Below are 24,642 nucleotides of genomic sequence, written 5' to 3'. Positions count from 1 at the left end.
GAGTTAGTGAGGCTGGAGGAAGAATTCTTTTTCCAAAGCAATAGAAAAGAAGCATTTCTTTGCTGTCTTTGCTTAAAGATTTTAGCCTAAATACAAGAGTCATTTCAAAGAGCTTTCTGCTAACCCTCTGAAAGGCTTTCTTATCTATCTTGAGATAACAGCCCAACTAACAGCCTGAAGTCCTAATGCTATAGGAGCTCTTTTTATTTCCAGATTCAGGTTTGGCAGCAGAGCACTGAGACTTGGGTGGAAGCTTTGTTGTAGAGCTGTCCCAGGGGGTGAAGACTCGAACAGTGGTAGAAGATTAGTGGATGCACACTTTGTGAATGGTGAGGCACTATATTTCCATGGTTTCTTTTCAAACAAAAGTGAAAATCCTCTTTTCAACTGTGTTCTTTTCCTCAGGTCCATCGTTACACTATCACTGCCTTAGTGAGACAAGAAATAACCATTTGAAGGAAGCCAAAGAGAGGCTTCTTTCTCCCAAGACAAGCAACATAAACTATAAGGATGAGGCAAACGCGCCCACTTTATAGTTTTATGCTCAGGCTAAGAGAAAATGAAGACATCATAGGTCCTAACTGATCAGGTACTATTTTCTTCCCTCTACAAAGAAGGGATTAGAAGGGATGGGGGATGCAGGAAGAGGCGGCAAAACAGTTGCAAGTTCCCTAATAAATTAACTTCCTCAGATTTTCCTCCCTCTCCTCAGAGCAGACTTTCAGAAATAAAGCTTTATCCATAAAGCAGTGGTTTGTCAGTCATGCTGTCAAGGCTGCTGAAAAATTCACTAGATGGAAGCTAAGCCTATGTTAAGAAAGAAGCTAAATTTACCATCCAGCCTCAGAGTAATGACTTTACATGTCAAAGCGGTGGATTGAGAAATGAGAGAACAGCAGAGGGATAGATGGGTTCAGTTACATAAAAGATACAGTATATAATTTTATATCTTTAGTTGTACAAGAAACAAACATGAAAATGTATCAAAAGTCATATTTTGGTTAAGAGCAAAAATTTCTAAGTTGATTATCCTTCAGATGCAAGTCATGCTTCAGTGCTTCAAGTATATATGCTTAACTATTTTTATTTAAGATATACTTAGAATCTTCTGCTTTCCAGCAATTTTAGAGCAGTAACAGTGACAACTAGAGTAAAAAAAAAAAAAATCAGGCGCCAACATAAGAGGAACATTTTGATAATTTTGATATTTAGATATGAAATAGTTAGTTTTCACTGTCCTTTTCTACTGATTTTCTTCCCTATCTCCAAACCTGATGTAATTCAAGCTTCTGTTTAGTGGTCTAATGCTTCATCTAGACCTATGTACTCCCAAATGATTCCATGTGTCAAAGTCATCTTTTTATTCTAACATTCTGCCTCTTCAAATTTTTCAAATGAAAAACCTTCTTCTAATCCTTCATTAACCTTGCCCCTAACAAGTCATTTTGCATGTAGCAGAATGATGATCATTCCACTTCTGAAAGGTTGCTAAAGTCCATTCAAAACCTTTTTTCCCCTAACTCACACAGCCCTTATCAAGAGGCCCAGCAGCAGCACCACTAGATTATATAAGGAGACCAAGGGGCGTGGTGGATAAAAAAATGAAAACATTAAGACATAATAAAAACAACTTTACCACTTGAAACTTAAGAAAATTCGGCCTTGTATAAACCATTTTATCTACTTTTCAATCTAGACCATTTAGTGGAAAGTCAGGAACACCTACAGGAATGGTTGGCTATTCTGTATTGTTATGATCCTATAATAATAGTTGTAAGTCTAGAATACACAAATTTCCATGGTAAAGTAGCTCCTGTCTGCATAATCAGGCTATTTATTATCTTAGTTGGCAAAAAGTAGATGAGATGTTAGAAGCACAAATTTAACAAATACTATTTTATTATTTACAAAATACATAGTGATCATAAGGATACATGTAACAAATTACAAATGGGAAAAGTACAGGGAAAAGTTGAGGCGAATGTGTTAAATGACAGCAAGGTACCCATTAATATTGAATCCATTTAGAATAAAACTGTTCTTTGTTCAACTTAGTCAAGGCCAAGAGTAGGTACATTGTTGAGCAGAAAATGCCAGTTACCTAGAAATATACTTCTACCAAAAAGTAGAAAAGTATTAGTAGTGTACCTAAATTAAATCGCAGCATATACAGATCCAGTGTTCCACAGTACAACCATTGGTTTTAGGCAGGAATCTGTGAGCTTGACTGCCTATCTTGCTGAAAGAGGAAAGCCCCGGGACTGATTAACTTCCCCACTTTCCAAAAAGCTTTGTTCAGGTGACTTTGGAATGTGGTGTCAAACACCCCATTCATTTCTGCTGCAAGTTCCCCCAGAACAGACACTGTGGACTCATCACTGGCATTCAGAATCCGCAAAAAGAATTTATTCCACAATTCACCATCTTTTAGCCTAAAAATATATAAAACCATTTTCATCAGGATTAGGCATATAGGAGTCTGAATTCTTTCTGTGTTTAACTCAATGGTACATTTATGCACCAACATGGTTTAAGGTAATACCTAACTCTAGGGTTAGAGATCACTCAAGTAGTGCCCTTTGAAAGTGCAAGGTGAAACTACAAAAAAAAAAAAAAAAAGACTACCACAGTGGGAAACATTATAATACAATGAACATACATAAAGGGAAAGAAAATCTTTCATTTGAATCTATAAATTTCCTCCATGTACTGAGATGCAGCACTTCTCTTCTACAACTAGAAGAAAAACAAAATTTGTCTCCTCTCCTCTAACTTTCTTAACATCTAGGTCATTAGAAAGATGACAGCTTCCTCTCTCCCCTTGCCCAGTAGTTTATTATCTTTACAACCTTCTCAGAATCTCAAGCTCGACTGCAGTAACTACTGCTTAAGTCTATAATGTTTGTATTTAAAATTTTTTTTAAAAAAAAAATCAGATAAGCTTCTATTATTGTATAAGGCAAGGTTGTTAGAAAATCCCATCTGCCCCTACCTGCTTCCGCTCATCTAGGACCATAACCAACTGGAGATACCTAACTCTTCTACATTATGCCTTAATTATATTTCAAACCTATTTTGAAAGTAAATGTTAGAGACAAATAAGACTGGCCAAATTCTGAGTAAAGAAAAATTGCTGGGAGGGGAAAATGGAAGTAAAGTGGTGTTAAAGTATCAATACTGATTTTTCTTTTAACTAAAGAATCTATTAGTAGGTGATAGATTGTTATACTTATTCTGGGAAGTTAACAGCTATGATAAGGTAAGATGGAACATGGGATATTTAGTAAGTATTACGAGCAGGCTTGAGGGAATACTAAGGTTCTGAGACCAAGCAACTCTTATTAAGAGAGCATTTACTTCCTCACCAAGGAGATTCAATTCTCTGCTTTGGTTTTATCCATTCATTAAATAAATAATAGCCTAAAATTAGTATGTAATTTAGAAATTTAACTCTCTTCAAGAGATGCTTATTACCTTTTCATAAAAGCAATTAAACAGGGGTATAAGACTAACACCAATTGGCTAGAAAATTATTCTCACAAAATGTTTCTATAAGACTTCTAAACTGAGAGACTTCCATACTCTAGTCAACCTATATGTCATATTTATATATCTAGGTTCAAAATAATGTCCTGAAGCTGAATCATTTGATTCCCTTTTTATTAATAATTCCTTTGTCCTGCACAAGGTACTCCACTGAAGAGCTAATGAAAACTGGTTAAAATGAATGAAAGCATGGCATTTGGATTAAGAAACAAGCTGTCAAGGCAGAGAGCGCACCGGAGACAAAGAGAAGATCATTTGGACAGGTAAAGACCCTGAAATCACCAGTACTTACTCAGAAATATTTTGGCTAAGTTTCCAGAGGGACCCATCCCAGAAGACCTGTAGGTGCTCCTTGAACAATAATAAATGTGCTAAATCTGCTATACCAAACAGATCTACCTGAAATCACAAAAAGCACTATCAGCTAAAATCATTCTCTGCTACTATGATGCCAACTTATTTATATAGGACGTTGACAGGCATTATAGTGCTTAGCTAAGTTTATTTTATGACATACATTTTAGTAGACTGTTCCTTATCCTTACAGTAAAGGGAGAAACTCCCCAAAGAAGTGAGCAGCAGAGCCAACTCTAGGAATTATCCTTAAGAACAAAAGATGACAAAAATACCTGGACTGTCAAATTGAAATTTGTATACCTACTAAATATGCATGGACTCCAGCTGTGATCTAAATGTGTTGCACATGACTAGTTCACGGTTATGCTATATATTGAATCAGCAAATGCCATATATCCAGAGCTGAGTCAGATGGGACTTTTGCATATAATGCCACCATATAAAACACTTTACATTTGTCCTAATGTTCTTTTTATATACATTATTTCATTTATTCCTCACAAGAATTCTGATGTACATACAGCAAACTATTGTCTTTATTTTACAGAGAAGATCACAGAAAATGATTTACAAAATACAACACAGATAAGTAGTAGAAATGGCCCTGACACTTAGGTTACTGAGTTAGTCATGTGTCTGCACGTGTGTGTGTATATTCTTCAGTGTTGTGACAGAAAAATGGTACATTTTGCTTGAGTTGGTGATATATGAAAACTAGGTCATCTGTTTCAGGAGAGATCGTATCAGTAAACACTAGCTTTCATGGCTTACTTAGGTAAGAAAGAGATTAAGAAACCCTCTCCATATTTGCTCTGGCTTATTTTACACTTACCTGGTAGGGAGAAGAACAGTTAGCCAGGATCTTTTGTCCTTCCAGGGTCTGCACAGTCCGAAAGCCACTGAGGTTAAAAACGTCTAGCTGTACCCTAAGGTCAACACTGTAGGAAAAGTCCACTATCTTCAAAGCTTGATTGTTCTTATTAAAATCATAGGGATCGTGGATTCTAAGCCCAGATTTAAGAGAAGGAGATAAAAAAAACAGGCCATGAAAGAAGCTGCATAGCTGGTCTTTTTAAAAAAAAAAAAAAAAGCAAAGAAAAAAAGGAGGTACTGCAGGTGTGCTTTAGCTATGCCAATAGCTCCCTCAAGTGGTTAGTTATGAAAATGCACCTATAAGAGAAGTGCCTGTATCCACCCAACTGGGGAATGTCAAGAGTACTTTACCCGCATAAGCTGTATCGAAGCCAAAGTGCATGGTCACAGCAGAACATTTATCAAGTTTCCATATTATATAAACTAAGTACTAGAAGCAGAATGCAGGCCTCGGCCTTGTACTATAGATATTTTTTTTTTTTGGTACTATAGATATTAACATATATACTAGCAATAATTCATACACTAACAAGGATTATGATGGAGGAAATGAAGCTTTTATAGGTGGCATAGCATTTCTTGTTTACTATCATAGATTAGGCTTTCTGAGTGTCATTCAGACTCCTTCCTTGAGTTTAATTAAAAACGTAAGACTGTTTTTTGGTAAAGTGACACCTTTACAAAATACTGTAAACTATCCTGTTTACATTAAACTAATACCATACTCTATCTTACTCTTATCTGTAATTCCAATCCTTATTTCCTCAAAAAATACACACACACACAACTTTATAGCACTAATCCACTACTGATTTTCCTTGGAATTACCTACTCCATGTAATAAAGCTGTTCTCCAAAGAGATAATAGGAACTATTTATATGAGGAAAAAATGGATTATTTTTTATGTGTTCCTTTTCTTTCTCTGCTTTCTCAGTTCCTGATTGATATCAATGGCAGGTCCTATATTTCTGAATAGAGGCTTTGATTAATCCTATCACATCTCCACAGCACCAGATTATCTATTTTACTTTAAAATTTACAACTGTTCCCATTTTTCATTACATTTTGGCCATAAAACTGTAATTCCCAAATATTTTCAAAACTTGGGAGAGGTAGGAAAATGTTTCTTAGAATAATGAAAAGCAGAAAGGTCTCCTAACTCTCTAATCATCCATTCACTGTTACCCTGGGCAAGACATTCCACTTTCTTGGATCTCATTTTACACACACACAATGTAGAAACTGCATTAAATGATTTCAAAAGGCTCTTTCAATTCCTTGTGAATCTACACAAACTTTCCTATCAAATTTGAAAAGCTGTGACGTATTAAAAGGCAATGTCCCTTGAACACTATGTGGTTTTCTGGAGTCCTCTGGGGACTGAGAGGATATCTAAATATACAGAATACAAATGCCCAATCCTAAAAAGGCTTAAAAAATCTCTTTGCCTATAATTCCTGAGAAAAGCTAGAAAAACTCCAGTACTATCCCTCTGAAATTTCAGTGCTGTGAAACAGAGTCAAAATAAAAACTATACCAGGGGTTTTCACATTTAGAAACATATGGGGAGATTTTTGGTGATCACAATGACTGGTTGACTGTAACTGGTATTTAATTGGGTGGGAGGTAATTACAGGGGAATAGCTATAAAAATCCTGAAATGCTTGGACTAGACCTGCACTAAGTACCTAAGGTACTCTGGATGAGAAATGCTGCTGTATTATGCTGGGGGAAGCCTTTAAGACTCCACCATCTCAGGAAGGAAGGTAGGATGCTCTAGTTCTTTTGGTTATGATTGCAGGAATACATTGGAGATTCTTTTAATTAATTTCCATGCCAACTATGATCTGGAGTCTAATTCAGTTTCTTCTTACAGAATAAGTAGTCAGAAGAAATGGAGAGAATGATTCCAGCTTTTAGTGTACACCAAAGACCTCAAAGAGAAAGTTAACTGCTTACCCAAGTCACAAGCTTGGGACAGAAAAAGCATCTTTAAACTACACTGCTTACTCAAATACCATAAGAACAATGACCACTAGAAAGGTGTGCTGGTCCTCTAGTCCTTTCCGTAAAACAAAAATTGTTGACCATCTTTGCCTTGTTTATGTCTCAATGTTTTCTATATTTTCTTAAGAGTATCTGGGCTTCATCTCTTATTTCCTGCTCTGTGCTCACCCTTGAACTTGATGGCTAAACTGGATTTCAACACTAAGCCCCTTTTCTTGGCATGGTTTGCATTCGCACTCTGGTTTTACTTACTTCTCTCGGCAATTACCTCAGCGTGGTATGATTTAAACTTTGGTCTCTGAAACTGAGCAGTGCCTCAACTTTGCTAGCAATCTACCTGGTTCTGCGCTGGTCCCACACAAAGAAACACTAGACAATCTACTTCACATTCCCCAGATATTTATCTTTTACATCTCTCTTAACAGGAATCATCACAATAGAGTTAATTCTTTTTTTCTGGATTATTTCCTCAATGTGTGTCTTTTTTTCCTTTGAATACTTTTAATCTATTCTCAGTGACTACTGACTTTTAGGAAGCAAATATCCTCTTAACATACAGTATTCTTTAATATGGTATTTATCAAAAGGCAAAAGAAAAGGGAAACTACCCATGTTTTAAGCTAAAGCTGACAGAATTATAAGGGAATGAAAAGGGACCAACCTGTTTCTAAGAATCAGACTCCTTGGGCTCAAGTCACCATGGACTATTTCTGCTTTGTGTAGTTTCTCCACCATTGTCAAAAGGTTATAAATAATCAATACTGTCATTTCATGGGTGATAAATTCACTGTGTTGAAGAAGATCCTGGAAATAGAAGGACAGAAAATTATTTAAATTGGGGTGACATATTCAATACCTTGCTTACTGCTGCTCTGTACTCTTCCTGGTTCTCTATTAGAATGTGGGCTCCTTTGTAGGTTGGTTTTTGTCCCATTTTTGACAATGCTGCTCTCCAGTAAGACTGTTCATACAGGGTAAGGCTAACCCATAGTAGGATCTCTATATAAATGGCAGTTTAAAATTATCTTCATGCCAAAAATTTTGGAGAATTCATATTACCATCAAAATTGCAGCAAAACCATCATTATGTTGTGTACCTGAAACTAATATAACATTGTATATCAACTATACTTCAACTTAAAAAAAGAGAGATGAGAAATGAAATAATCTCAGAAACATTAAAAAAATAATAAAAATTAAAAATGATAGGAGAAATAATCTCAAAAATACTTAAAAAAAAAAAAGCCGTAAAATTGTCTTAAGAACATTCCAAAGAATAAAATCACATATCGTAGGGAGTTCTCTGGTGGCCTAGTGGTTAGGATTCCAGGCTTTCACTCCCAAGGGTCCTGGTTCAATCCCTGGCTGGGGAACTGAGATTCCCACAAGCCCTGCAGCATGGTCAAAAAAAAAGATATCTTGTGTTTGGGTTCTAAAAATAATCCAGAGGGGTAGTACAGATAAAACAAGAGTGGCAAAAATAGACTCTGGTTTCCATTCCTCATGTAAGGAACTTGGAAGTTGCTACTCTGTCCGAACATGTAAAAAGCTGAACAAACTAAAACGTCAACAACTCTCCTAGGATCTGTAAGTATAGGGGCAGCATCCACATTTTTGTGAATTTTACCTCTAGGAGCAGATCAGGTTTTCACAGTAAATATCCTAGAAAACCCCCCCCTACTGTTTCCAGCAGGGGGAGGGGAAAAAGAAACATTTGAAATAGGCCAGAGCACTCTGTTCTTTTTAATAAGGCCTGCCTTCAGGGGACACTAGTTAACCAGAGCCTAACATACTGGGATATTATCAGAGTCTACTTGACCTTGGATAAGAGAAATACCCAATTCCAGCCCACTCCAGCTATTTTGTCCCACCTAAGCTGGGCAGGTGGGAGGTATGCGGGGTGGTTTAGGAAGCTAAGAAAGTTGTGAAGTTCCCAGTCCAAAGGCATATGCGCATTACAAAAGACGATGAATAATAGCACTGTACAACACTTTCCTTCCCCTCACATGTTATCATCAAATTACTAAAGGGCAATTCCTTTTACCTAGTACATCATGTCTGGCTATCAAGAAAAAATTACAAGGCATACTAAGACACAAAAAACACAATTTTAACAAGTATCAAAGCCAGACATGGCAGGGATATTGGAATTATCAGACCAGGAATTTAAAACAAAAGTGGCCATGAGCTGGTGATGATCATAAATGACCGGGTCATTACACAATTCTGTCTCCTTTTATGTTTTAAAACTGACACAATAAAGAGTTAAAAGGTGTTGGTCAAAATAACTTCGGAAAATAAATTAATTAGCCTATTTCTAGAAGATTAACAGGAATTGTATACTAAATTCCTTTGCCAAATGGCATACAAATCTCTCTACTTGAGGATTTCAAATGGTATGTTTCCATATTATTGCAAACCTGAAGGGTGAAGCAGTTTATATATTGATGCCAAACGATACAGCCATCTTGGTATTGATAACAGGTACACAAATTATCACACTCCTCATTTAAACGTTCCTTTAACTTGAAGTTGATATAAAAGTCCCACGGGACAGGTTGAGAAGACACCTGTAAGAAAATATATTTTTTTAAAAAAAGACATTAGAATCTATGGTAATGGTTGGCAGATTGAAAACATTCCCTCCAGCCCTTCCGATATCCTGACAGAAATAGTAGAAAAGGGATATTTTGAAAAGGCATAAACCTTTAGTAAAGAACAGAGCAGCAGGATATTCTGGAAGCTGGAAACAGAATATTAAGAGGTAATATTAATCCACTTAACAGACACAAGAAAGCTGATTCTAGCAGTGGAGAAAGCTGACAGCAACCAAATTTATATTACAAGACCATCTTTCTGTAATATAAAACTGGTAGCACTAATTATCTATAGAGGTAAGGGTGAATGTGGAGCTAAAACTGGAGCTGTTGAACTCTGTTAAAGAGAAAGTTAGACCCCTGACTACCCCTCCAGCTCCTGTAGCCCAGCCTAACAACTGCCTCTCTTTCATTCTTGAAGACTATTTTTTTCCCTAGAGAATATAAAACAGAAGGTCTCTAGACTAAAGGACACTTATGCACTGTTGAGGGTGGGAATACCATATGGAAAAGAAGAAAAAGTTTATTATATGTCAAATGTTAAGATGTATCTTCCTGCCCTTCTACTTTCCAGACTAATTTCCCCATGAACCTTTTAGGAGACTAGCAGCCAGGATTATATACCTTAGGTAAGAAACCAGAAGCTTTCTCTGAGGTATCTGATAAGCTCAAGAGAAAAGACCTAAAGATTGGGGGTTTTCCAACATGAAGGTCAAATGAGATCATTGTACAGTGAGGCCTACAGCTGTCAAGGTCCCTCAACATACATAGTTTTAACTGGTTTTCTACAGTCCCGTACTTAAATATGAAGAGAGAGCCAAAGACTTGAAGAAAGCCTCAAATATAAAAGATGGAGATCAAAACAGACAAAAGAAAATAGATGAAGAAGGGAGAAAGCAAAATTAAAGCACTGTTAATATACTCAGAGAGGTAAGGACTATTTCATCTCTGAAATGAAGAACAGAATTCTACAAAGAAGAAAAGTTTGAGAATAAAAAAGAACGTTTACAAATACATGATAAAAGAAATGAAAAACCCAGTAAAAAGGCTGAAAATAAAGTTGACGAAACATTCCAGAAAGTAAAGCAAAAATATAAAGAGAAAACAGGGGAAAAAAAGATAAGATTTTTAAAGAAATCTGTTCAGGAAACCCTTAATCCTAACAAAAGGAATTCTAGGAAATGAGGACAGCAAAGACTGAGAGAAGAAATAATCTTTTCTTTGAAGATAACTTCTCAGAACTGAAGGAGTTTCCAGATTGAAATGGCCATCAAGTGCCTAAGATTATGGGTGAAAACAGACTTTTACCAAAGCATGTAACTGTGAAATTTCAGAATCCTGGGGACAAACATAAGATCCTACAAGGATCTGGGGAGCAGGGGTGGGGCAAGTGGAAATCAGAGAATGGCAAAAGATTTTAAAAGCAAGGTTACAAGCCAAAAGCTAGTGGAGCTCATCTTCAAAATTCTAAGGAAAAAAGTCTTGAACCAAGAATTCTGATATCCACCTAAACTACCAATCAAGTAAAAATGTGGAATAAGAAATTTTCTGACATACAAGGTTTCAAAAATTTTACATCCTATGCATCCTTTCTCAGGGAGCTACTGAATTATGAGGACTTAAATCAAGAAAGAAAAAAAAAAACAAACAAGAGGGATCCAAGGTAACTAGGCAGTATAAAAAAGAGGTAATATGAATCCCTGGGATGATGGTGAATGGAAATTTCAAAGTAACATAGTGTGTGTGTGTGTGTGTGTGTGTGTGTGTGTCAGTATAAAAAAGAGGTAATATGAATCCCTGGGATGATGGTGAATGGAAATTTCAAAGTAACATAGTGTGTGTGTGTGTGTGTGTGTGTGTGTGTGTGTGTGTGTCAGTATAAAAAAGAGGTAATATGAATCCCTGGGATGATGGTGAATGGAAATTTCAAAGTAACATAGTGTGTGTGTGTGTGTGTGTGTGTGTGTGTGTGTGTGTGTGTGTGTGTGTGTGTGAATCCTAGAATGTAACTTGTCCAGACTGAAGGAAGCCGTGTGTGTGTGTGTGTGTGTGTGTGTGTGAATCCTGGGATGATGGTGAATGGAAATTTCAAAGTAACATAGTGTGTGTGTGTGTGTGTGTGTGAATCCTGGGATGATGGTGAATGGAAATTTCAAAGTAACATAGTGTGTGTGTGTGTGTGTGTGTGTGTGTGTGTGTGAATCCTAGAATGTAACTTGTCCAGACTGAAGGAAGCCAGGAAATTTCAGAATATGTCCTCAAGGAGATAAAACTGATAGAATACCTAACATGTTTGAACACATTAAGAGATTTACACAATACCCTCTCATTTTTCACATCAGATCTTGGCATATAATGGTGAGTAATTTCTTGATACATCACTGACTTTCATATAAGGCAGCTCCTAGACTATCAGAGGGATTTGATGGTACCATGGAATCACAATTACTGCTTCAACTGACATTATTTATGAACTATATGAAATGACAAAGAATCAGTCCTACCTTTATTATGGTTAACTCGGCAGTGTTTCTTGGTGTCACCCAGAATAATTTGTAATCTTCACATACCAGGTATTCTTGTCTAATGTAATATTCCTCATTATCTGTTGAGAAGGTTTGATTCCATTTAAAAATCACTGTGAATGTGTATAGCCCCCTAGGTTTTATTTCCTGGTTTAAGGGCTAAAGGCACTTTATATTTGCCAGTTAGTAGCATCTAAAATACTTTTCAATATCATTTGTTAAAAATTGAAAGAGGGGGGAAAAAAATTGAAAAAGGGGAAGATATAATTCCTATTATTACTGGGACACAAACTTATCAATGTGTCAACTTCTATAATGCTGTTTCTAACATTCTAGAAATATTGATTGTGTTTAAGCATCAAATTGAAGTATAGTCAGTCACTTATTCATATACTGTCACACACAAAAGGCCATGCATTTGATAATACTTACCTAATTCAATTTCCTTCTCTATTTCCAAATTAGGCATTGGTCTATCTTCTACAAAAAACTCTGTAGAGACACTCAGCTCTGGCAGGGACTTCACTAGTTGTCTGCGATACTGTGAACACCAGGGTGACTGAGTAGGGCTGTCTGGGTGAAAAAAGTTGAGAAAAAAATTACCTTAAGACCAAAATGGGTATTTTAACAGAGGAGGGCAAAAAAACCCCAAGACTGCATGATCAAACCTGTTAATCTAACAACACTCATCTATCTCAGGTCTTTATGATACTGAATCCAGTTTGTACTCATTTAGTCTAGTGATTTCACAGTTTATGGCAACTTCTCTAGAGAAGAAATACATATACCTCAGTTTGCTCTGATAAGTAAGTGCTCACTGGATGCAGATGTAGATATTTCCTCACAAATGGTATATATGAACCTACCTGCAGTCTCACTAGTGAGCTCCAGTTTCTCAGGAATTTGAAGACTTTTGATGGAGGAGGTGCTTGTAACTGAGGCAGAAGATCCAGAGAACCCAGAGGAGTGTGTGGCTTCACGGCTGTCTTCAATAATTGGGCTGAAAGAACCACAAATGAATCAGTCTTCAAAGGGATAATTTATATCAACTTATTTTTGTTTTAATTTTATTTGCTCTTTTCAGGTAAGTGACCTGCATGCATGCTCAATCAAATTCAATTCTTTGTGACCCCTGTATCCCTCCAGGCTCCTCGGCCCATGGAATTTTCCAGGCAAGAATACTGGAGTGGGTTGCCATTTCCTATTCCAGGAAATCTTCCTGACCCAGGGACCAAACCCAAGTCTCTTGGGTCTTCTGCACTGGCAGGCAGATTCTTTACCACTGAACCACCTGGGAAGCATAAGTGGCCTGAGGTGACCTCTAAAAATTGTGTGCTATTCCTTTGACCCAGAAAACCCCACAAAATCATGCAAATCAAGAGGCTCAAATCTTCCAGGTCACTTTAGGAACATTCCTGAAACTGCCCAGGCCATTAAGGGTATGCATATCCAAAAGGCAACCAAGTATCTAAAGGATGTCACCTTAAAGAAACAATGTGTACCATTCTGTCAGTACAATGGTAGAGTTGGTAATGTGGGCTCAGGCTAAATAGTGGGGCTGGATGCAGGGTCAGTGGCCCAAAAAGAGTGCTGAATTTTTACTGCACATGCTCAAAAATGCAGAGAGTAATTCTGAACTTAAGGGCTTAGTTCATTCCAGGTGAGCACATTCCAGGTGAACAAGGTCCCCAAGATGCGGCACAGGACTTAAGAGAGGTCATGGTCAGATCAACCTATATGAGCTCTCCTTGCCACATTGAGATGATTGATTCTACTAAAAAAGAACAAATCATTCCTAAACCAGAAGAGGAGGTTGCATAGAAGAAAAAGATACCCTAGAAGAAACCAAAGAAACAAAAACTTATGGCCTGAGAATAAACGCTGCAAAAAGTAAATGTAAACAAAAGTGTAAAAAAAAAAATGTATCCACTATTCAAATCACACTTTAAAGTCTATTATTTTCCTGGAAAAAAAAAAGGTTCATAATCAGAATCTAAGTAACTTTATCTACCTTGGTTGATGAGCAACACCAACTATCAAATTTGTGCTTTATCAACCTAATCTATCATGGAGAAGGAAATGGCAACTCATTCCAGTATTTTTGCCTGGGAAATCCTATGGACAGAGGTGTTTGGCCGGGCACAAGAGATCCATGGGATCACAAGAGAGTTGAACACAACTTAGCAACTAAACAACAATCTAATCTATAGCAAATGCCTTATTCTACATCTATTCTAAACTAGATTGAGAAAAACTGCTTAAGACACTAGCTTTCTTCCTCTTTATCTCTTCTTTGGACTTTTTAATTCTTCAATAAGCAAAGGTCAGGAAAGAAAATGGGAAATTAAGGTGACTATGTGCTAGAAACTGAGAAAAGTTTGTTAGGGAGAAAGTTTGAAAATACAGCTTTAAAAGCAGTTTGAAAATACAGCTTTAAAAGCACAAACTGGCAAATTAAAGAATATTCCTAAAACTGGAATATGTTTAAATTAGGTGACTTTTAAATATGGATAGATCACAAGGCTATTTTATTAGTCCCTGGCTCTTGATGCCATTCCCGTTATTACTTTATTCATTTCTATCTATCACAAGATACTTTTGAAAAGTATATCTCTAACAGCCTATTTAAAATTAGCATCACCAGTCAGAATGGCTGCTATCCAAAAGTCTACAAGCAATAAATGCTGGAGAGGGTGTGGAGAAAAGGGAAACCTCTTACACTGTTGGTGGGAATGCAAACTAGTACAGCCGCTATGGAGAACAGTGTGGAGATTCCTTAAAAAACTGGAAATAGAACTGCCATATGACCCAGCAATCCCACTCCTGGGCATACACACTGAGGAAACCAGATCTGAAAGAGACACGTGCACCCCAATGTTCATCGCAGCACTGTTTATAATAGCCAGGACATGGAAGCAACCTAGATGCCCATCAGCAGATGAATGGATAAGGAAGCTGTGGTACATATACACCATGGAATATTACTCAGCCATTAAAAAGAATTCATTTGAATCAGTTCTAATGAGATGGAGGAAACTGGAGCCCATTATACAGAGTGAAGTAAGCCAGAAAGATAAAGACCAATACAGTATACTAATGCATATATATGGAATTTAAAAGATGGTAATGATAACCCTATATGCAAAACAGAAAAAGAGACACAGTTAGAAACAGACTTTAGACTCTGGAGAAGGTGAGGGTGGGATGTTCACAGAGACAGCATTGAAACAAGTATACTATCAAGGGTGAAACAGATCACCAGCCCAGGTTGGATGCATGAGACAAGTGCTCAGGGCTGGTGCACTGGGAAGACCCAGAGGGATGGGGTGGGGAGGGAGGCGGGAGGGGGGATCGGGATGGGGAACACATGTAAATCCATGGCTGATTCATGTCAATGTATGGCAAAAACCACTACAATATTGTAAAGTAATTAGCCTCCAACTAATAAAAATAAATGTGAAAAAATAAATTAATTAATTAAATAAAAAAATAAAATTAGCATCAAGCTACTCTGTCATTATTTTAAACTCAATATTAAAGGACAAATAAATGCCTCTTCTCTACCAATCAGGTACCCTTTCTGAGTTTCCTCAAAGATACCATAATCATCCCAATTTACTTCTTCCATGGGACTTCCCTGGTGGTCTAGTGGCTAAGATTCCATGCTCTCAATGTAGGGGGCCTGGGTTTGATCCCTGGTCAGGGAACTAGGTTCCATCTGCTGCAACTAAGAGTTCTCATGCCACAACTAAAAGATCCTGCCTGCTGTAACTACAGATCCCACATGCAGCAACAAAGATGGAAGATCCTACATGATTCAACTAAGACCTGGAGCAGCTAAATAAATAAATAAATAAATATTTTTTAAAAATTTACTTCTAACCCTCATATTCAAATAAATTACTAAATCCCATTAACACTTTTCTGAAGGAGCTTAATTGTCATGTAAAGCACTTAGCACAGTACTCGGCAGGTAGTAAAAGCTTGATAATTGATGGCTATAATTGACAAGCACACACAGAATAAGAGCCCTCAAACAATTTGGTTTGTGCGACCTATAATCACCATTCACCTCAGCTTCTTGATGCTGAGAGGTGGATTGTAGATAGTGCCACAAGCAGTTTGCTGGTCCTCAGAGGTCTTCACATCTAGATCCTCTTCCTGCAACAGTCTCTCAGGATCAGAAGGGAGATCCTTCAAGGATATTATTTCATGAAAAGGAGTGGATGCAAAACGAGCTGCTCTAGCAAAGTCACAAGTGTCTTCTGGGTTAGGACAAATAGTTACATTCCTGAAATCTGTGATAATAGCATCCTCACTCAAGGGCTCAATTCCTGTAAATTCATCCTGAAATAAAAACCACATAAAATTTAGCTGAAACATTTCAATGAGCATATGAATGGCCTATCTTTTTTATCGAAAGAGATGTTAGATAAGTGATTTTTAACACAGAATCTCTAGAGAAAGACAATTTTTAAAAGTACATCTTTACATCTGAGGAAAAAGGTTCTGTATTATGAAAACAGCAAACTATATTTCATCAAAAATACACTGTGAAGCTTCTCCACACAAAGGAAAAATACTGGACAATGTTTTCATTTTCAATTTCAATGAAATTGATTCCTCGATCAATTTCACCTAGGAGCCAAAGAACCACTACCATTTTTCTTCTGGCTTTGGCCTAGAATACATTCTGGTAATCGACTATCCTCCTAGCTTTTAAGTCTTATTCTGTAACAAATAATTAATTTTTATTTCTTAAAGGTAAACTCATGATCATGAGCTTCACTGGTGGCTCAATGGTAAGGAATCTGCCTGCCAATGCAGGAAACATCGATTTGATCTCTGGGCCAGAAAGATCCCCTGGAAAAAGAAATGGCAACCCACTCCAGTATTCTTGCCAGGAAAATCTCATGGACAGAGGCACCTGGTGGGCTACAGTTCATGGAGTCACAAAGAGTCAGACATGAATTAGCAACTAAATAATTCATGATGATAGAAAATAAGGGGAAAAAAAGTATAAAATAATGGAAAACACTTAAAATATGCCTTTGTCTTTAAAAGTAACACAAGTATATAGTTTTAAAAAGTCAACTAGTTTAAAAGAATCTGTAGCAAAAAAAATCTCCCTCCCACACTTGATCCTCCCACTTCTCCACTCCAGTTACTACTGTGTGTGTGCGTGCTAAGCCACTTCAGTTGTGTTGACTCTTTGCGACCCTATGGACTGTAGCTCACCAGGCTTCTCTGTCCATGGGATTCTCCAGGCAAGAATACTGGAGTGGGTTGCCATGCCCTCCTCCAGGGGGTCTTCTGGACCCAGGGATCAAACCCGCATCTCTTTTATCTCCTGTATTGGCAGACAGGTTCTTTACCACTCGTGCTACCTGGAAAGTCCCCAGATACTACTAACCAGAGACAGATGCTATGACCATGTACATCTGGTAGGAAACACGCACAAGCACATTTTATGCATTTTAAAAAGAGGTTTTAAAACAAGTGAAATTACAGCATATATGCTAGTCTATATTATTTGTTACCATTATATTTTTTACTTTATTTTCTGTGCTATTAAAAATTCTTTAAAAACATGTTGGTAACCCTGTGGGTCTATCAGAAGTTGACCAACTGTTTTAGGCTATTCCCTGTTTTTTGCTATCATTAAACTATTTTAAATATTCTTGTAGATTTAAATCTTTAGGAATATGTTCATTTTCTCAAAATAATTCATAAAAATAGAACTATCAGGTCAAAAAGGTAATGGGACATTAAGGCTATTTGTTCATACTGCCCAACTTCCCTCAGAAATATTGTACCACTTTATACATTTACCTGAAGTACACAAAAGTGCCTATTTCATTTAACCCTCATTGATACTAGATATTAATTTTCTAGATCATTACCAATGTGACATATACTATGAATTTCTGGCTAAACATAATTAAGTAGAGGGGGCAGGAGGAGAAGGGGACAACAGAGGATGAGATGGCTGGATGGTATCACCGACTCGATGGACATGGGTTTGAGTAAACTCCGGGAGTTGGTGATGGACAGGGAGGCCTGGCATGCTGCGATTCATGGGCTCGCAAAAAGTCGGACACGACTGAGCGACTGAAGTGAACTGAACTGAACTGAACTGAGAGATACATCTAGAAGAAACAATAGATGAAACTAAAGAATTGTAAGATTAGAGTAAAATAGATGTCTGTAGTCTAAGGATACATTTTATGCAAATACTACTTATGGTCCTATTAGTTTAGACACTTTAAATATGATTTTTTTTTAGGGAAAAAAATGCTGGTAAGTACCTATTAACAAAATTCAAGTAAAAGTTTAAGACAAAAAAAACCTAAGATATCCTTTTAATAATTTAGTCCATCCTTGAACATCTGAACCTAGAACTACTACCTCCAAATCCAGCCTATTCTCTGGTGGTATTCTCCAGAATACAATATGTAAAAATTACTCTTCTACATCATCATCTTTATTACCTACATTAGGATTACCTGGGCAAGTATTTAAAACAGACAAAAATACATGCTTGGATTTTATCTCTGGAAATTCCAATTCAGTATAGTTGGAATGGGGCCTCAGCACCTTCAGTCATACATGGCTCCCGAGGTTCTTCTGGGTTGCTGCAAATTTTCTGTATCTTGATATATGCGAAGACTGCATGGATATTCACATATTTAAAATTTTACCTAGCTGTACAATTAATATTTGTGTAATGTATCAATATAAGAGCTCTCTCTCTCTTTAGTTGCTAAGTCGTGTCCAACTCTTGCAACCCCATGAACTGTAGCCCGCCAGGCTGCTCTGTCCATGGGATTCTCCAGGCAAGAATACTGGAGTGAGTTGCCATGCCCTCCTCCAGGGGATCTTCCCAACTTAGGGATCAAACCTAAGTCTCCTGCATTGCAGGCTGATTCTTTACCAACTGAGCTACTGAGGGAGGTCCATTGGGTATAAGATATACCTCAATAAATAAGTAAACAAAAAGAAAAACATGTTTGATTCATTGGAATACACTGATTTAATACTGTTTTAAATCATTATAGATACTGATCATGTCTCCCCTTATAAGCTTCAGATTAAACATACTCAGTTCTCTTTAATATTAAGACAAGTTTCCAGATGCTGGCTTAAAACTTCAATGAAATGTCATTGATAAAGTTTATTTACTTTGACTTGAATGTCTGCAGGGTCACTAGTACACAGTGGTTAAAACAGAACATTACTAAAAATAAAAAAGGTTCGTTCACATAACTTTCATTGCTACAAAAATTTTTTTATGAAAGAAAAGATCCTGGGCTTTGAAGACAGTGATTTTTTTTTCCCTACTTAAAAAAATCGAGATATAATTAACATACAAGAAAATCCACTCTTTTATAATGTGCATTTCAGTGGTTTTTAGTATTATACCTTCATAAGGCTTTGCAACCATCACCACTATCTCACTTGCAACCATCACCACTACCTAACTCCAGAACATTTTCATCATCTTAAAAAGAAACACTATATCAATTTGTGGTCACTTTCCAATTCACTCTCCCTAATCCCCTGGAAATCCTAATCTATTTTCTGCCTTTATGAAAAGACTTCTGTTTATTTCACATAAACAGAATACAATATGTGTTCTTTTAGGTGTGCTTTCATTTTAGCAAAGTATTTTAAAGATTCACCCATGTTGTAGGATATGTCAATATTCCATTCCTTCTTATGGCTGAACACTATTCCACTTTACAGATACACATTTTGTTTATCTAAGCATCAGGTGATGAATGTTTGGTTGTTTCCTGTTATTGGCTATTATGAACAATGCTGCTATGAACATTTATGTAGTTTTTGTGTGATGATAATTCTTTTGGTTATCCTTCAATTAAAAATAAATTAATTAAATTAAAAATTCTTTTGGACATATTTACCTAGGAGGGAACTGCTGGATCATGTGGTAACCCTATTGTCAACATTTTGAGGAATTGCCAAATTGTTTTCCAAGCAGGTAGTACCACTGTACACCCTCATCAGCAACGTATGAGGGTTCTAGTTACTTCACATCCTTACCAACAGTTGTTATTTTGTCTTTTCGATTATAGTCATCCAAGTGCATGTGTATAGTATTTCACCATGATTTTGATTTGCATTTTCTGACAACAGTGTTGAGCATCTTTTCATGTGCTTATTTCAAGCCAATGATTTTCATTTTAACTCTAAACTTCCATGACAAATGAATGAACTATCCACTAGCCCATTTATATAAACTTAGGGATACTATTTCTTACACAAACATCTGGAGATACATCCTCATTTGAGGTGATGCTTTCTGAAGTTTTGAGAATTGCAAGAGGTCTTCGTTGGGCTAAAACCCGTGAGGGAGCTGCAGAAGGACTAGAAAAAGACATATCCCATTTAGCAATTTTTCTCTTAGCATAGATAACAGTAACCTCCTATTTCACCCTTATTTACAATAATAGAAAACTTTTAATTTTTGAAACAAAATAAATTAAAAAACCCCTCAAACCTGACAGGCTTTTTTTCTGAAAGAAGAGACTCATCAAAAATGGAGAAAGGTACACTGGAACCTATAGAAAGAGAGACTAAATTTACACTCTTTAGAGTAAATGCCCTACTCTTCAAGACAAGTAAGTCAATTAACATTTTTGCTGTTTGAAAGCAGAAAAACAATTTTATCTTTTATAATAAATAATTTCAAAAGTACAAAAGATCATTTAATAACAATGATCTAAACATGGATGATCATATTTCATCTTTATTCCCCATCACTACTCCCCAAATCTAACTCAAATCTGAATTATTTTTGAAGCAAATACAAAACACCATATCATTGCATATGTAAATATTTCAGTACACATTTCTTAGAGATAGCATCTTTTTAAAAAGCATAATCTCAAAACATGATCATTATCTACAGAATTAACCAGTTCTGAATTCACACATCCAGTCAGAAGTATCACATTTTACCAAAACTTTTTAGAAAGTTTGAATCAGGAATGCAAAGTAGATTCAAACACTGTGACCAGTTGAAATAGACTCTTAAATTGCTTTTATTTTATAGGGTTTTTGTTTTTGCTATTAATTTTTTGTTTTGGAAACAGGGTTGTTTACCCCATAATGCTGGATTTTTGGCCAATTATATTCTTGTTTCATATGTTCTTCTATGCCCTGCATTTCCTATAAACTGGTGGTTAGACTTAAAGGTTTATTTATTTATTTATTTTTTTAGACTTAAAGTTTAATCAGATTCTACTGAATTTTTTAAATTACTAGCTGGATATTCATGTTTCTACCACTTTTAACATGTTTCTGAAAAGAACAAATTTGAATATAAAATAGCTTTAATTTTAAGCTTATCCCCACTCTTTCTATCAAAAAAACCACTTTCTAGTCTTGGCTCCCGGGTGCTACCACTATGCTTAGCTAGAGTGTACTAACTAAAGTGAAATATTATTTTACAGTTAGTATAAATTTAAATTACATTTAAAATCAAATATTTTTAAGCAATGAGTTATTTTACAAAAATATTCTTTCAAATGTCTATCCTATCTTGAATTATATGCTAATAAATTGAATTCCATGATTCAAAGATTATAATACCTGAGTCCCCCTCTTTGCTTTCTTTTGCCTCCTTTTACTACAATCAGTAAAATTATTTATACTTGTTACATAATGCATTTGTTATCAGTAAGGTCTTCATGAGCTTGTCAAATACAACTCACTTTTAGAATGAGGTTGTTCTTGCCAAACGTTTTCTGCAAGTGATGTTTCCCTGTGAAGAAACTTGTTTTTAAACATGTGGCTTACTACCCACAGAACAAATAATTTAATTCTCAGAAGTCCAAGAGGCTTTTTAAAAAATTAAATATAATAAAAAAATTAAATATAATTTTCATTCTAAGATAAAGAAAATATTCTAGTACCATTAAACCAAATTCTTTAAGATAGAACATTCAGTCATTAGAATTGTTATAGAAATATATTTGATAGCAGACATCAAGTTACATTAACAATATAAGCAGATTACAGAATGATACCTTCATTTTTATAAACAAATCCAAAACAACACATAGAAAAGTAATAAAGCAATGTTAATACTAGTCATCTTTTGGTGGTAGAAATGAGTGGTTTTATCATTTAAAAAATTATTTGGTTGTTATCATAAGAAATACGTTATTTTTTTTAAATGGGAAAAAAACCTCCTTCATTAGCATCAAAGCTGATATTGTGACAAAGACTTGCAAAAATCTTGTCTCAATACTATAAAAGTTAAAGAAACAAGTCTAGAGAGTCAAAGGCTGGTTCTAAACACCCTCCTTCCTATAAGCATCATTCCTTCCACCAATGTGGTCCTACCTGGCAAAAGAGTTTACTGGGCAAACAAAATTGGACCCAGCTATTCCTGCTATTTCCTGAGACTCTGAAGCAATTCGCAGTTCAGCTGTCTCCTTTGTAGACATCTTCTCTTCTTGCTATTTGCATTAAATAAACAAAATTAGTACGTCCCTATCTAGAAAATGCTACCTATTTTCAAGTTTTAGTGCCAAAATTAGCTTCACTATACACTTTCCCAAGATATTTACTAACCATATAGAATGTCTGTCCCACAGAAGTTCTTTCCAGTAATTTATGTTCCCAGTATAAACTGGTACTGCTGTACTTAACTAAGTAGTGGCAAGCAAATACACACTAAATTTCTTTAGCTAATCTCATTTTAATGGAACATGACTAGAATGAAAAACTAAAGTCAGAAGTAACAGAATAGTAATTTAGAGTATAATTAAGATGTCAATAAATTGTATCACTTATATGCCACAAATTCCATTTGAAGTCACCTGTTAAAATTACTTTTCTGCTCAACGTCGCTGATACTAATAGCTAGGAAACTGCCAAAAACTGAGTGGGCACGGGCAGGACTTTCACCTTCTGTATTTTCATGCTGTTTACATTTGTTTCAATAAGCATTAGTTGTTATGTATTGAAAAGAGAAAATGACCTGCTCACTCGCTCTTTCTTGCTGAGTGGTTTGGATTTCTTTTAGCTTCTTCTCCATCTCTTCAATCTGTTTCTGCATTTCTGCTCTCTTCTCTGCACTGGTCAGTAGTTCAGCTAGAAATAGTAAAGTTGGCTGAGGCATTACTCCTCATAGCAATTTATCCTGTCAAAGACTGTCTTTGGGACAGTCAATATTACAGATAAGAATGATACAAATGGAGCAAAGTCCTCAACTTGAGGTCTCAGCCTCTATTATTTAGTCAGTCAATAAAAAATAGAAATCTATTATGTGCCAAGCACAACAAGGTATTTAGGTTTTAGTGGCACATAATACAAAGTCCTTGGTCATGTGATGCTAATGTTCAATTTGGCAGAGACAAACACACAGAAATTAAAAGATAATCAGTACTAAAAATAAAAATTAGGTGATGTGAAAATGTGTCATTGGGTAGGGGAATGGAGGTCAGGAGCTACTAAACCAGTGATCAGGGGAGATCATCTAAGGCAGATACATTATAAAGCTGTAACCTGGATAACAAGAGGCCAGTCATATAAAGATCTGAGGAAAGTTTCTAGAGCAAGGGATTAGATGGCATAAAGGCCCTAATGGGGGAACAAGATCATTGGTACAAGGATTCAAAAGAAGGCCAACATGGTTGTAGCATAGAAATAGGGAGCAAAGTAAAAGATGACGTTGGAAAGGTAAGCAAGGGCCAAATCATGTAGGGTTTGTACGAGTTTGTACTGCATTCTAAGACAATGAAAAAACACGGGAGAATTTTTAAATAAAGGAGGGACATGACCTGACTTTCTAAAAATGATAATGTGCTGTGAACACAATGAATTGTGGGAAGGCCAGAAAGAGGGCAGAAAGTCTAACTGCAGCAGTCCAACTAAAAGACTGTGGTTTGGACTGAGGTAATAATGGGAATGGTGATAAATGAAGATGCATGAAACTTTTTGGTGGCAAAGTTGGTTTATTCATTTGATGTGGGGGAATGGTAAGGAAAGAGGGACAAAACATGCCTTTCAGAGTTTTCTGGGGGGACTTTGAACCAACTTGGTGCATGGTGATGCCTTTTGTTGAAATAGGGAAGCCTGTGGTACATTTGCATATTGGGGTGTGGTTTGTGATAGAAATCAGTAACTGTTTTTGGTTATGTAGAGCTTAAAATGTCTATTGGAGGGATTTCACTGGTGGTCCAGTGGCTAAGACTCTGAGCTCCCAAAGAAGGGGGCCTGAGTTCAATCCCAGGTCAGGGAACTAGATTCCGTATGCCTCAACTCAAGACCCCCAAAATGCTCAATGAAGATTGAAGATGCTGTGTGCCGCAACTAAGACCCTGCACAGCCAAATAAATACATATAAATTTTAAAAGAGGCCTATTAGGACAGCCAATGAATGCAGGCAACTAAATATCAGTCTGGGGATAAGGTGAAATGTCAGGGATGCGGATATGAATTTGAGAGTCGATAGCTTGTAAACAGTATTAAATACATTACTTAAAGATGGCTGTTGAAAGAAGAGATAATTGGGATATTTCAGAACTCTCCCGGGCCTCAGGAAGAGGCCCTGGATGAGAAGAACAGTAAAGGAAATGGAGCAAGAATACACCATCAAGGAAGAAGCCAAAGAGAAGCATTTCATAAAGCATTTCAACTGTACTCAATGAAGCCAAGAGGTCAATAAAGATCAGGACTCAGAAACAGCCATTGGATTCGGCAA

General features: G+C 36.3%; 1 protein-coding gene and 1 long non-coding RNA gene across 2 annotated transcripts in view; one reads left to right on the top strand and one right to left on the bottom strand.

The window, feature by feature from the left end:
- The first annotated feature begins 212 nt into the window (after positions 1–212).
- LOC122443382 lies at positions 213–3,829 on the top strand. Its single transcript, XR_006269995.1, has 3 exons — positions 213–329; positions 406–589; positions 3,689–3,829. It is a non-coding gene; the product is annotated as an uncharacterized LOC122443382 (long non-coding RNA).
- The window catches only part of BUB1B (BUB1 mitotic checkpoint serine/threonine kinase B), a 51,307-nt gene continuing 28,546 nt past the window's right edge, over positions 1,882–24,642 (bottom strand). The window contains exons 10-23 of the mRNA XM_043471449.1: positions 22,918–23,030; positions 22,278–22,393; positions 21,644–21,693; positions 20,428–20,488; positions 20,189–20,294; positions 15,979–16,253; positions 12,773–12,906; positions 12,339–12,479; positions 11,886–11,986; positions 9,205–9,354; positions 7,446–7,588; positions 4,736–4,907; positions 3,839–3,945; positions 1,882–2,432 (exon numbers count right to left, since the gene is read on the bottom strand). Coding sequence (XP_043327384.1) covers positions 2,204–2,432; positions 3,839–3,945; positions 4,736–4,907; positions 7,446–7,588; positions 9,205–9,354; positions 11,886–11,986; positions 12,339–12,479; positions 12,773–12,906; positions 15,979–16,253; positions 20,189–20,294; positions 20,428–20,488; positions 21,644–21,693; positions 22,278–22,393; positions 22,918–23,030 — 1,898 coding nt within the window. The 3' untranslated portion in view covers positions 1,882–2,203. The remainder of the gene's footprint in view (positions 2,433–3,838; positions 3,946–4,735; positions 4,908–7,445; positions 7,589–9,204; positions 9,355–11,885; positions 11,987–12,338; positions 12,480–12,772; positions 12,907–15,978; positions 16,254–20,188; positions 20,295–20,427; positions 20,489–21,643; positions 21,694–22,277; positions 22,394–22,917; positions 23,031–24,642) is intronic.

Source organism: Cervus canadensis, chromosome 6, assembly GCF_019320065.1.
Source record: "Cervus canadensis isolate Bull #8, Minnesota chromosome 6, ASM1932006v1, whole genome shotgun sequence".
NCBI classification, from domain to species: domain Eukaryota; kingdom Metazoa; phylum Chordata; class Mammalia; order Artiodactyla; family Cervidae; genus Cervus; species Cervus canadensis.
This window is presented reverse-complemented; position numbering and strand designations above follow the sequence as displayed.